Source organism: Gracilinanus agilis, chromosome 4, assembly GCF_016433145.1.
Source record: "Gracilinanus agilis isolate LMUSP501 chromosome 4, AgileGrace, whole genome shotgun sequence".
Classification (NCBI taxonomy): Eukaryota; Metazoa; Chordata; class Mammalia; order Didelphimorphia; family Didelphidae; genus Gracilinanus; species Gracilinanus agilis.
In genome coordinates, this window is record NC_058133.1 from 389843839 (window position 1) to 389855500 (window position 11662).

An 11662-nucleotide genomic window follows, 5' to 3' on the forward strand; every position below is an offset into this window, starting at 1 on the left:
CTTGCCAGAAGCAGTACAAGAGCCAGAGTCCCAGGTCAAAGTCCCAAGTTGTACCTTCAAGCAGCAGTCCCAGGTCAAGAACCTCCAAGCCCCAGATTCAGATGGAAGACCTTTTGGATAGGAAGTTCAGAACCCTTTATGGTCCTTTTTTCACATCACTTCCTGTCCCTTCCTCTACTTTATGGGAACCAATTGCAGTCTTAAAATTTGCTTAACACTGCCCAGGGGGTGGTCAGTCATCTCTGGGTTTTCACTAACTTTTAGTAAGTGGCTTGTGAACCTCCCCTACTTTAAATAGGCAAGGGAAGAGTTAATCTTATCTTCACAGTGTGTGTGTATATTCATATGTATATATGTGTATATACACTACAATTACTATGACTGACTACTATTGCTGCTGCTGCTGCTGGCACCTCTTTTCTATTAAAGTTTTTTATCTTATGAGAAGCCTTTCCCAGTCCTTAATCTCAGTGTCTTCCCTATCCCCAATTATATATATATATATATATATATATATATATATATATATATATATATATATGTTAATGGATAACAGATATTTTGGAGAAGCAGATATGTGTGTGTGTATGTGTATTTTTGTTTGTATATATTTGTTTGCAAGTTGTCTATTCCATTATCCTATGAATTTCTTGAGAGCAGGGACTGTTTTTTGCCTTTTTTTTATATACCTAGCCCTTATTTCAGTTCTTGATAAATAGTAAGTGCTTAATAATTAATAGATACTACTAGTTGACTGAATGACTGATAGAAGGTATATGGAAAGTTCTCATTTGAAAAATGTTTAGTGCCATGTTTCATTTCAAGTTGGTTCCAACTCTCATAAAAAATAATTACATAGGAAATCACATTAATTATGGAACCCTAAAATTATAAACTACTTGACAGAGTTAATAATTGAATCCTAATAGTTATGTTTGTTTCCCTGGAGCCTTGATGCTCCTAGTACTGCATACTAAGATGTCCCTGAAGGCTTTCAGTTATAACAAATAATGAAGGTATTAAAGATGTATTCAAAAGCTGACTCTAATAAGCAAAGTGCTCATGGACCAGACTTATGGATGTATTTCTAATGTTTCACATGATTGACTTCTGAATCCTTAAATTGGTTGGGTCTTAAATTTCGTGGAACTTAAGAATCAAGCATCTAATGTTATCTCCAATCTGAAAGCTAGCAGACCAGTTCTACAGGTCCTTTGTAATGTCAAAGACTGACCTTGCATTTGAATAAGCTGGGGTCAATGTGTTTGAAATGAGAGGATTTCACATGTGCTTCTTACCTGAGGACCTGGCTATACTATTGTGATCATCTGTTCTTTTTGCTTGTCATTACTATGTTAAAACTTCTGGTATATAACTGTTTGATTGACATCCTGCAACCCCCATTCCTACAAACCTCAATAAAATCAGTTCAGCTCAGTCAGTCTCTCTCTCTGACCATCTGAGAAGGAAGAGTTGACTTCCTTGCTAAAGTTCTGACCCTGCTCTAACTCTCTCTCTCCTCCTTCTATGGCTTACTCTCTCTAATCTGTAAACTTAACCTATTACTTTCCAGCTTTCAGCTTCTCTCTATAGGTGAGTCAAACACACAAGAATTTTATGTAGAGTGGGTTTCTATTGTCCCTGACATCATTGACTTATCTTATGGGGCACTTAATTCAGAAATTTCCCTAGAGCTACCTGTAAAGGCTTTCTTTTATACTCTTTACAGTTATAAATATCTAGGAAGAATGAATTTAAACATAATAGCTGTTTTTTGTACTTTGAATCAAAATTTTTTTTAATTTCATTTAAGGCACTAATAAATTTGTATATAGAATGTTACAGATTCCAAATGTTTGTCTTTAGTTCTATAAGAATATCATGTGACCTTTTCTATTCTAATTTTTTAACCTCTCTTCCCCTTTGTAAGAATTTAAATTTATGTTTTATGCTAAACTGAAAGTTCTAAAGTAATATTTTAGTAGCCAATTTAAAAATATTACAGCTTAAGTCAAAATGACTTTTAACAGCTTCATTTACAAAGAGGTGGAAAGAGTGAAAGTGGAAAAATGTAGATAAAGAGATAGAAAGTATTGCCCAGCTACAAATACCCTAAATTTAATCCTAATGTCCCTAGACCTCATATTCTAATCCAAAAGCGAATCTCATCAGAAGAGCCAGGAGACACTGAAGAATCCACAGAGAACTTTCAGTGCACAGGAGGCTAAGACCACCAAGAATCTCTCCAGAACTCACACTAAAGGGTGAGAGGTTTTCTCAATATCACTTCCTGTTGCTCCCCAACTTTATGGGAATCAATCACAGTCTTTCAATTTGCCTAGCACTGCCCAAGGGGGAGGCCAGTGACCTTTGGAGGTATAAACTTACTCTAGTAAGTGACTTACAAACTCTCTTACTTAGTGTCAAGTAGGGGTACTTTAAGTTCTTCATTTGTTTAGCTAAAAATAGACAAGGGAAGAGTTAATCCTATCTTCACATCTTCCAAAAATGTTCTATGGAATCCCTTTCCATTTAATGAAGTGACTTTTAAAAACCTTTCAAGAATTTATTGCAGAACATATTTTATTTTTAAAATCATAATATTCTGAGAAGTTACAGTATGACTATAATATTCCTGGGAGCTTTCAAGATCCCTTTCAGAGGCCATTGGTGAATTTTTTCAAGTTCTATTTTACCCTGGGGATCTAAAATGCGGCAGTTTCCTTTGATAGTTTCAAGGGATTAGAATTTTATCATTTAAAAATCATTTATCCCCCCCCCCCCCCCCGATAGATAATGGGGTAGAAAGAAGACTAGGCTCCAAATGCAGGTATGAAAGTTCAGATTTAAGTTCTATAATGGGCTGTGACCATAGTGGGAAAAGCCTTTCATCTTCTTGGGCTTCAGTTTTCAAATCTGTAAAATGAGAAAGTTCATAAGGTCATAGATTTAGAATTTGAAGGACTTTATAGGTCATCTAGTCCAATCCTCTCATTTTTTCAGAATAAGAAATTGAGGCAAAATGATGTTGTGACGCATCAGACTCTTGTTTAAGGAACCACAGGTAGCAAATACTAGAGGTAAGATTCAAACCCGAGTACTTGGATCCCATACCCAATTTTGTTTAGTTTTTTCCCCACATCAGCTAATGCTTTAATTGAAATGTTATCTGAGGCAAACTCTTTAGTGAAAGTTGATTTCTAAAAAGAAGGAATGATGGTCATTAGAAGGAAGAACACAGGAAATCAGGAGAGTCATGGGACTGTGACTTCTGAAAGCACCTTTGAGATCTGATTGCAACAACCCTATGATCTAGGTAATTGGCCTAGTTTTACCTCTTGTTAGCTGTGTAACTGTAAGGAAATAATGAATCTCACTGAACTTACTTCCTTATCTATAATTTGGTGTCTTGTGAAGACCAAGTGAGAACATATGTTGTGGGGTCAAGATGTGTAATTGCCCTTACAGATGTTAGACCCTTCTAGATTCTAGGTCTGTTTATTTATTTGTTTGTTCTTTCATTCTAGCTCTAAATCTATAAACCTATGATTCTATGATCCTAAAACTCCACTGAATACAATTTAGTCTTTCTTTGATGACTCAAGAGACACTTTGGGATGTGGCAAAGTCCTAGAGTCGTCATTCATTCAACAAAATAATTTGATACCTACTAAGACATAAATGAGATAGAACTCCACCCTCTTAATTATGATTGCTTAGTAAAAATCATACAATGCTAAGGTATTTGAATTAATAAAAATATTTGCTCATGAATTGGATTTAAGTAGCACAGAATGGCACAGTCATCAGCCTCACTTTCTCTTCCAGAGTCACCAACGGCTAGAGACTAGACAAAAGTTAAAACAACTGGTAAAGGCTTTGGATGCACTGGATAACCTTCATGACTGTTGGAACAAATTGTTCTCATCCACCCTTTCTACCATGGGAAATCTTCACATGCTTGAGGTAGACATCTCCCCAACTCACCAATGGCTTTGAGACCTGTCAGTTACCCTTAACCTGGTTCTCTGCTGAGATGGTTTTACTAGAGTGTGACCTCTGCACATGATACAGCTTCTTGGAATCAGAGGTAGAGTTTGGTGAAAGGTAAACACCAAAGGTGGGTGAGCAACCCTGAAAATAGTTCAGCAAGCCCTCACACTAGAGGGGCAAGTCCTCCCTAAACACCCCATACACCCCTTTAGGTAGTAGTATCTAGTTCAGTTAGAAACATATTCTTGCAGCTGCCTACTTAGAAAACTACAAAACTACAAACTATGGTATATGATGGTGATGAAATACTATTATGCTATAAGGAATAATGAACAGGATGATTTCAAAAAGAGCTGGAAAGATCTACATGAACTGATGTGGAGTGAAATAAGTAGAACCAGGAGAACATTATACATAGTAATTGAAACACTTTAGGATAATCAAATGTAATAGACTTTGCTACTAACAACAATACAATGATATAGGACAATTCCAAAGGACTTATGAAAAAGAATGCTATCAACCTCCAGATAAAGAACTGTTGGAGAAGAAATGCAGATGAAAACTGATTTCTCACTTGGTTTATGATTTTATTTATTTGTGATTTATCACTTGTTTGTTTGGTTTATGATTTGGGGTTTGGATTTTATAAATGAATCATTTACAAAAATGAATAAATATGGAAATGTTTTGTGTGATAATATCTAGATTGAATTGTTTGTCAACTATGGGAGGGGGGAATGGAAGAAGGGAGAGAGATAACATGAATCAGATAACTTTGGAAAACTTATGTGAAATTTTGTGATTAAAATAAAATAAAGATATAACATTTTTAAAAATCTAAATAGAAATTTGGAAAAAACAAGTCCTTTAGTGTGATATGGTTTCCATGCAATACTGCAAAATATAGCAATTTATATTAAGTATAGATAAGAAAGAAGGCAGCAAGGAGAGTTAGGCAGATGTTATGAAAACATTTTAAAACTTTTAAATTTAGCTGAAATAAAATTTTCTAGCTGCAATCCTTTTCAGACTTTCCTTCAGTGAAAAAGCTTTACAAGGAATTAATTGACTTTGAAGATTCCTTTTCTTCCTTTCTCATATATCAACTTTTTCTGTTCGAAGTGTTTATAATAAAAATCTAAGGGCCTGAAAAAGGATGATAGCCAGATTTAGGACCTCTAATTAGGTTAAAATCATCCATTCCTTTCCCCAGAAGGTATTGGGAACAAGAGAGGAAGTTTTATAATGATTATTTCAGTAACGGGAATGGAGGAAGGATCCTTGAGGGGAAAAGGATTGAATGATTTTAAGAAAGTAATTCCTTAAGATTGACTACAGTTTTGGATTGCTAGAATAAAATGTTAACTTTTTACTTGCTGAGAACTGTACAAATTATATTTTTGTCATATTGTGACATCATATTTATCTGTTCACTATTCCTATAAATGTTACTTTAAAATGTCTTATGGGAGAAAGAGGAAAGGGCATAATAAGATTATGCCAGTTTGGACATTTTCCACTCTATACTAGAAATTATTAGATATAATATAATGTTGAATTGATACAAATTGTTTCTGGTAGGCTTGTGCCTGTAGTGCAGAGTACATCATTCATTTTTCTTTAATATTTCAATAGGCTAAACAAAAATTAACCAAGAGCCTATGCAATAGGAATGGCAAGGGGAATAGAGGAAGGATTGGATTCAAGATATATGGAGGTACAAGTAGCAGAAATTAACAACTAGGTGAAGCGAAAATGACTACCAAATTTTTAATTTGGATTAAGGACCTAAGAAAATGATAGTGCCATTAAAGGAAAATTGTAAGTCCAGGAGTGTGTGTTTGTCTTAGATATGTTGAGTTTGATATGTTACTTGAATGTCCTTTTGTAGATGTGTGGCTACACAGAGAAAAGAGATCAGAGACAGAGATAATAAGTCTCAGTCATTCACAGAAGCAAATGTTGAAATTATGGGAGTGGAGAAGATTACCAAGGAAGAAATGGTTTTGAAATGGATCAGTCATTTACTAACTATATTATTTAGACTTTTTATATATTCTGTTTCTTCATCTTTAAAAAGTAGAGTTAATCAAGGTAAACTCCAAGGGCTTTTCCAATTCTATCATTCTTTAACAATAAGGGATATTTATAGGGGGTTTTATTTGTTGTTTTTTTTTTAAACCCTTACATTCCATCTTAGAATCAATACTGCATATTGGTTCCAAGGCAGAAAATCAGTAAGGCCTAGGCAATGAGGGTAAAGTGACTTGCCCAGGGTCACATAGCTAGGAAATGTCTGAGGCCAGATTTGAACCTAGGACCTCCCATCTCTAGGCTTGGCTCTCAATCCACTGAGCCACCTGCCTAGTCCCAATATTTATGTTTTAACAGAGGACAAAACTTGTTTTAAGATAGGCAGTTGAATATCTAATTATGGAATTTGAGAATAAGAGAATCCTCTGGAATAAAAGAATAGTAGAATATATCTCAGTGAGTATGGTCCTAGACCTGGAATCAGGAAAACCTAAGTTCAAATCTGGCTTCAGATTCTTATTATCTATGTGATGATAGGCAAGTCAATTAACTTCTGTTTGCCTTAATCTACTGGAGAAGAAAATAGCAAACCATTCCATTATCTATGCCAGTAGATGGACATATATGGTCCATGCAGTCTTGAACAACAACAATAAGAATTCATCAAAAGGAGACCTTTCCAGAACTACTCCAGAAATTACATCATATCACTGAACATATATTTTGCTTATTCAAGACCCTGGATTAGGAATCAAGAGGTTTCACTTCTTGACTTGGTTCTGCCACCAACCAGCAGTTTAACCCTGGGCACATTGCTTCTTTTCCTAAGCCTCTTCTTCAAAAGGTAGGGATGATGAGGGATGGGTTGGGGAGAAGGAAAGTAGGGAGAAAGATGGACAAAATATTAAAGTCCCTTCTAGTTCTTCCATTCTATATTAACTCTGTATTTTTATTTTATTTATTTATTTAGTTATTTTTTCTATATATAGTATTTTTCTTAGGCAATAAAAGCTTGCGATACATAATTATTGACTCCTACATTAGGATATTGTAGTGAGTATTTAATCTGCTGTTCTATACAAATGGAAACAATGATCCTCATCAGAGTAGAATCATGGGAAGATCTGTTCATTGCCTAATGATGTGCCGGGAATAGATTCAGGGTAGATGAGTCTGGATGGAAGATCATTCCAGTCACAATCATCTTAAATGCCTTACGAAACCAAGGATAAAACATCCCATAAATTATTGGATTGAAGGTGGAATTGAAATAGCCCAGCCAACTGAAGGCATTGTAGAGATCTTCAGGGATTGTGAAATTAATATAAGGATCTGTGATGATGAGAATAAAGAAAGGCAGCCAGCATAGAATAAATACTCCCATGACTATACTCAAAGTCTTGGTGGCCTTGCTTTCATTCTTGGACAGTGCTTTCTCTTTGACTTTTCCATGGGCCTGCTTCAAATTAGGAAGAGTATCAATCTGCTTGGCATGTTTCCTGGCTACAGAAAATATATGTATGTAAACTCCCACCATTACTGTACCAGGAAGAAAAAAAGATATGAAGGATGACAATGTTCCCCAGAATTTGTTAAACATTAGTGCACAAAGACCCTCACAGTCAATTGCTGCCACAAACTCTTCAATACCAATGATGTTTAAGTTTGAGAATACAAGACCAAAGGCAAAGAAGATTGGGATGGACCAGCTGATGAACAAAAAGACCTGGATTACTGGAATGGTGATTTTGGTGACATAATGTAAGGGCTCACACACTGCATAGTAGCGGTCTACTGAGACAAAACACAGATGGAAAATGGAAGTGGTACAAAGCATGATGTCACAACAACTGTGTACTCTACAAAAGAGCCTTCCAAAATACCAGCAGGCTTCAATAGATCTGATCATGCTGAAGGGCATCACTACGCAACTGAGCAAAAAGTCTGTTGTTGCCATGGAGAGGATCAGGAAGTTGGTTGGAGAGTGGAGCTGCTTGAAGTGGGAGATGGAGATGATGACCACCAAGTTTCCAAGCATTGTCATCACTATGGCACTAATCATGACCATGTACATGATCCAAACACTAATGGCAGGTCTTACATGTCTAGGGCAGGAATTGTTAACAAAGTCAAAGCAATATTGCACTTCTGATGGATTCCAGAGGTCAGGAGAATTCATTGTCCACGTCCTAAGAAGTAATCTCCTTTTCAAAACTGTAGCAGGTCTTCTATTTCTAAGGAAAAAACTGAAAAGCTTGGAAAGTAAACAACATCACAGAAATGTATTCTGACCATAAAGGCCTAGAATATTGCTGATAGTTCCAAACCCATTGGTTCTTACTCTCCTCTAGAATAATCAGCTTCCAAATGACAATCAAATACAACATTAGTTTCACAGTTACAACTACCTGGATAATCCTGGCAGATGAATAACAGTAATTATACAAGTCATACAGACAAATGCTCAGAGTTCTTCAAAAAGATGAAGTTCCTTTAAATGGCATTCCAGTTTTCATCTCTAGGATTTTTCACAACCTTTCTCCTAATCCTTCCCCTGATAGAATTTGAACTCTTTGCTTGAAGGATCTCTTTTATTCTTGACTCTGGACTTCCAATCTAGCACATAACAGAAATATAATAAATACTTTTGATTGATTCACTTAACTTATTGCCCAATTTATTTTATAGTGTTTTAAAATAGCTTTTATTGTTAGCCTTTGTTTCTTATGTCACCAAATTTTCTTCTACTATCCCACCCTTCCCCCTCCCAAAGTCATCTTATATAACACAAAATATCTTTTAAAAAAAGGAAAGAAAAGAAAAAGAAAGGAAAATTAGCAAACATTATAGAAAAAGTCTAAAAATATATACAATGTATTATACCCATGGGTCTCCTTCTTCTACAAATGAGTGAGGTAGAGGTGTCTTCTTGCATCTCTTCTTTAGGGCCATAGTTATTCATTGTAATTTCACAACATTCAAATTGGTTATTTTGTGGTGGTTCTTTTTATTTACATTGTTGTCTTAATTGTATATATTGTTTTCTTGGCTCTGCTTACTTAATTTTGCATCTATTCATTTAAATCTTTTTATGCTTCTCTATATTCATCATGTTTGTCATTTTTAGACCAGATTAAATATTTCATTACATATATGTACTTTAGTTTGTTTATCTATTCCCCAATTATTAAACATTTGCCTTTTTTTCTAATTCATCATTATATAAAAAAGTGCTGCTGTAAAAATTTTTACTGTATGTGTGGACTTCCTTCTCATCACTGATCTCTTTGAGCATAATGGCAATAATAAACTCTATGGGTCAAAGGGATTGTGTATTTCAGTAATTTTATTTGCATAATTCTGAATTTTTTTCCAAAATGGCTTTATATATTCAGAACTCTATCAACCAAATGCATTACTAGTGTGCCTATTTTCCCACAGTCCCTCCAATAGTGAATATCCTCAACTTCCATCAATTTTACTGGGTATGAAGTGAAACAGGGTCATTTTCCTTTTTAGGTCACTATATTTATTTGGAGCTTTCTTTTATTTGATTGTTAATATTTTTCAATTCATCTTTTAAGATCAATTTGTTCATGTTCTTTGACAATTTATCTTCTGAAGACTGACACACATGCGCTCACACACACACAATTTTTGAGTATACATATTTATGAGAGAGAAAGAGATGGAAAGAAACAGAAACAGAGATGAAGACAGAAAGTCAGAAATAATATATACAGATAGAAAAATAGAGGCAGATAGATAAATACATAGATAGATACATAGGCACATGGGTAGATAGATAGATACATGGATACATAGATGCATATAGATAAATACATAGATACTCCAAGTGTGCTGTACCTTTGAACAAAAATATGAGAGTCTCATTCCTGGATTTCATTTCTCACTGGTCCTTTCAGGTAATGTTACAGTCCTATCTTTGACTCTATTTAAACTTCAGACACTGATGACTATCTCTGGTCACTCAACTTCACAATAGTTTTCCCAGGATAGCACATGTGATGATTCAACTCTGTTTTCACAGGAACTTACCAGGTAATGATATTTATTCATCTTCTAGTTCCCCAGACCAAGAAAACATCAATTAGTAGCATGGAACCTAGCCAGCCATAGCCCATGAAGGATTCTGACATGGCATATGTTGCACTATTTTGCCATCCCTAATGACAAAGCAAAAGTGACTCTGAGGTAGCAATTGTTAGAAGTTCTTCCTCAGGATGCCAAACTAACTTTAGTTAAACCCAGATCAGACAAAGACCCAGGAAGTTTTGTGATGGAATGAATTTGTAAGGAAACAAAACTTTATTGTGACTTAGATCTCTCTGTGGTACTAACCTGAATGAATGCCCTCACCAGATTTCCCAGATAAGCCACTGATATACCTGCTGTGGAATAGCTCAGAACTATTCTTGGGCAGTGCAGGACTTCCAGTGGTATAAGCCAGCCTTCATTTTCTACCTATAGAAGGCTCAGTAAGTATAGTAGAGAATGAATTGCAATTAAAATGCCAGAGATGTTTCTGGAACTCCTCAAACATTGCCTTATAAAAATAAGAAACACTTCAGCACTCAGTTAGGTAGGCTGGAGATTCCTTTCTTCTAAACTTGAACTTTTCCCTTCACACTCAATTTTTTTTCCATGTGTTAAAAACATTTCTCTCTTTCCAACTCTCTCTATATACATAAAACAAAAATACATACACACATACACATACACACCCTTGCTATCCCAATTTAATAGTAATAAATGACAACCTAGGCATATGGAAATGGTGCAGATGAACCACAAGAGACATTACAAGTGGTCAGAAAGTTTGGCTTTGAGGATTGGTTTGTTTTGTTTTCTGTTGGTAGTAGTTTCATTCAAATCCATGGTTTCATTGGTTTAAAAAACTTCTTGTAAGGAAACTTGTGACAAATGAAGACTTGTACTTTTTCTCTGACTTATCATCTTAAAGAACTACCTGTAGTTTTTTTAAAAATTAAAAAAAAATTTTTAAAGAAAGAATATGGCCTATATGCCTGAGTAAGTGATTAAGCAACTTGTCTAGGGTCACCAGCCAATATTTTTAAGAGGCTATCTGAACACAGATATTCACAACTGCTAAGCTGGCTCTATCCACTAGGCCATGCTACTTTGGTACAAGAAGTATTATTCCCCATTTAAATATGAGAAAAACGAGACTCAGAGATGTTCATATATCATATATTTGGAGCTGAAATTAATCTGAAAGCCCTTTTGAGTCCAATCACTTCATTTTACAGATAAGAAAACTGAGGCACAGAGAAATTATATGATTTGTCCATAATTTCTGATCTAATAAGTGTCAGGATTTGAACACAGGTCTTCTTTACTCTGTCTCTCTGATTCCCCCCCCTCTCTGTTTCTGGCTCTCTTCTCTGTCTGTCACTGTCTGCCTCTGTCTGTCTGTCTGTCCATCTGTCTCTCTCCTCCTCTCCCTGTGTCTCTCCCTCTCATCCCTGTGCCACATTGCCTCCTGTGCGCTGATCTGGGCTCAGACTTCATAAAAAGAAGGAAGGAAGGAAGGAAGGAAGGAAGGAAGGAAGGAAGGAAGGAAGGAAGGAAGGAAGGAAGGAAGGAAGGA

At 35.4% G+C, this 11662-nt stretch overlaps 2 protein-coding genes across 2 annotated transcripts in view; both read right to left on the reverse strand.

Annotated features, from left to right (window-relative positions):
• The window catches only part of LOC123246605 (G1/S-specific cyclin-E2-like), an 8209-nt gene extending 5541 nt beyond the window's left edge, over positions 1-2668 (reverse strand). Inside the window, exon 1 of the mRNA XM_044675440.1 lies at positions 2618-2668. Coding sequence (XP_044531375.1) covers positions 2618-2668 — 51 coding nt within the window. The remainder of the gene's footprint in view (positions 1-2617) is intronic.
• Positions 2669-7165: 4497 nt separating this feature from the next.
• LOC123246607 (trace amine-associated receptor 4-like) lies at positions 7166-8209 on the reverse strand. Its single transcript, XM_044675441.1, has one exon. It carries the CDS (start codon positions 8207-8209, stop codon positions 7166-7168), a length of 1044 nt encoding a protein of 347 aa, XP_044531376.1.
• Positions 8210-11662: the final 3453 nt, after the last annotated feature.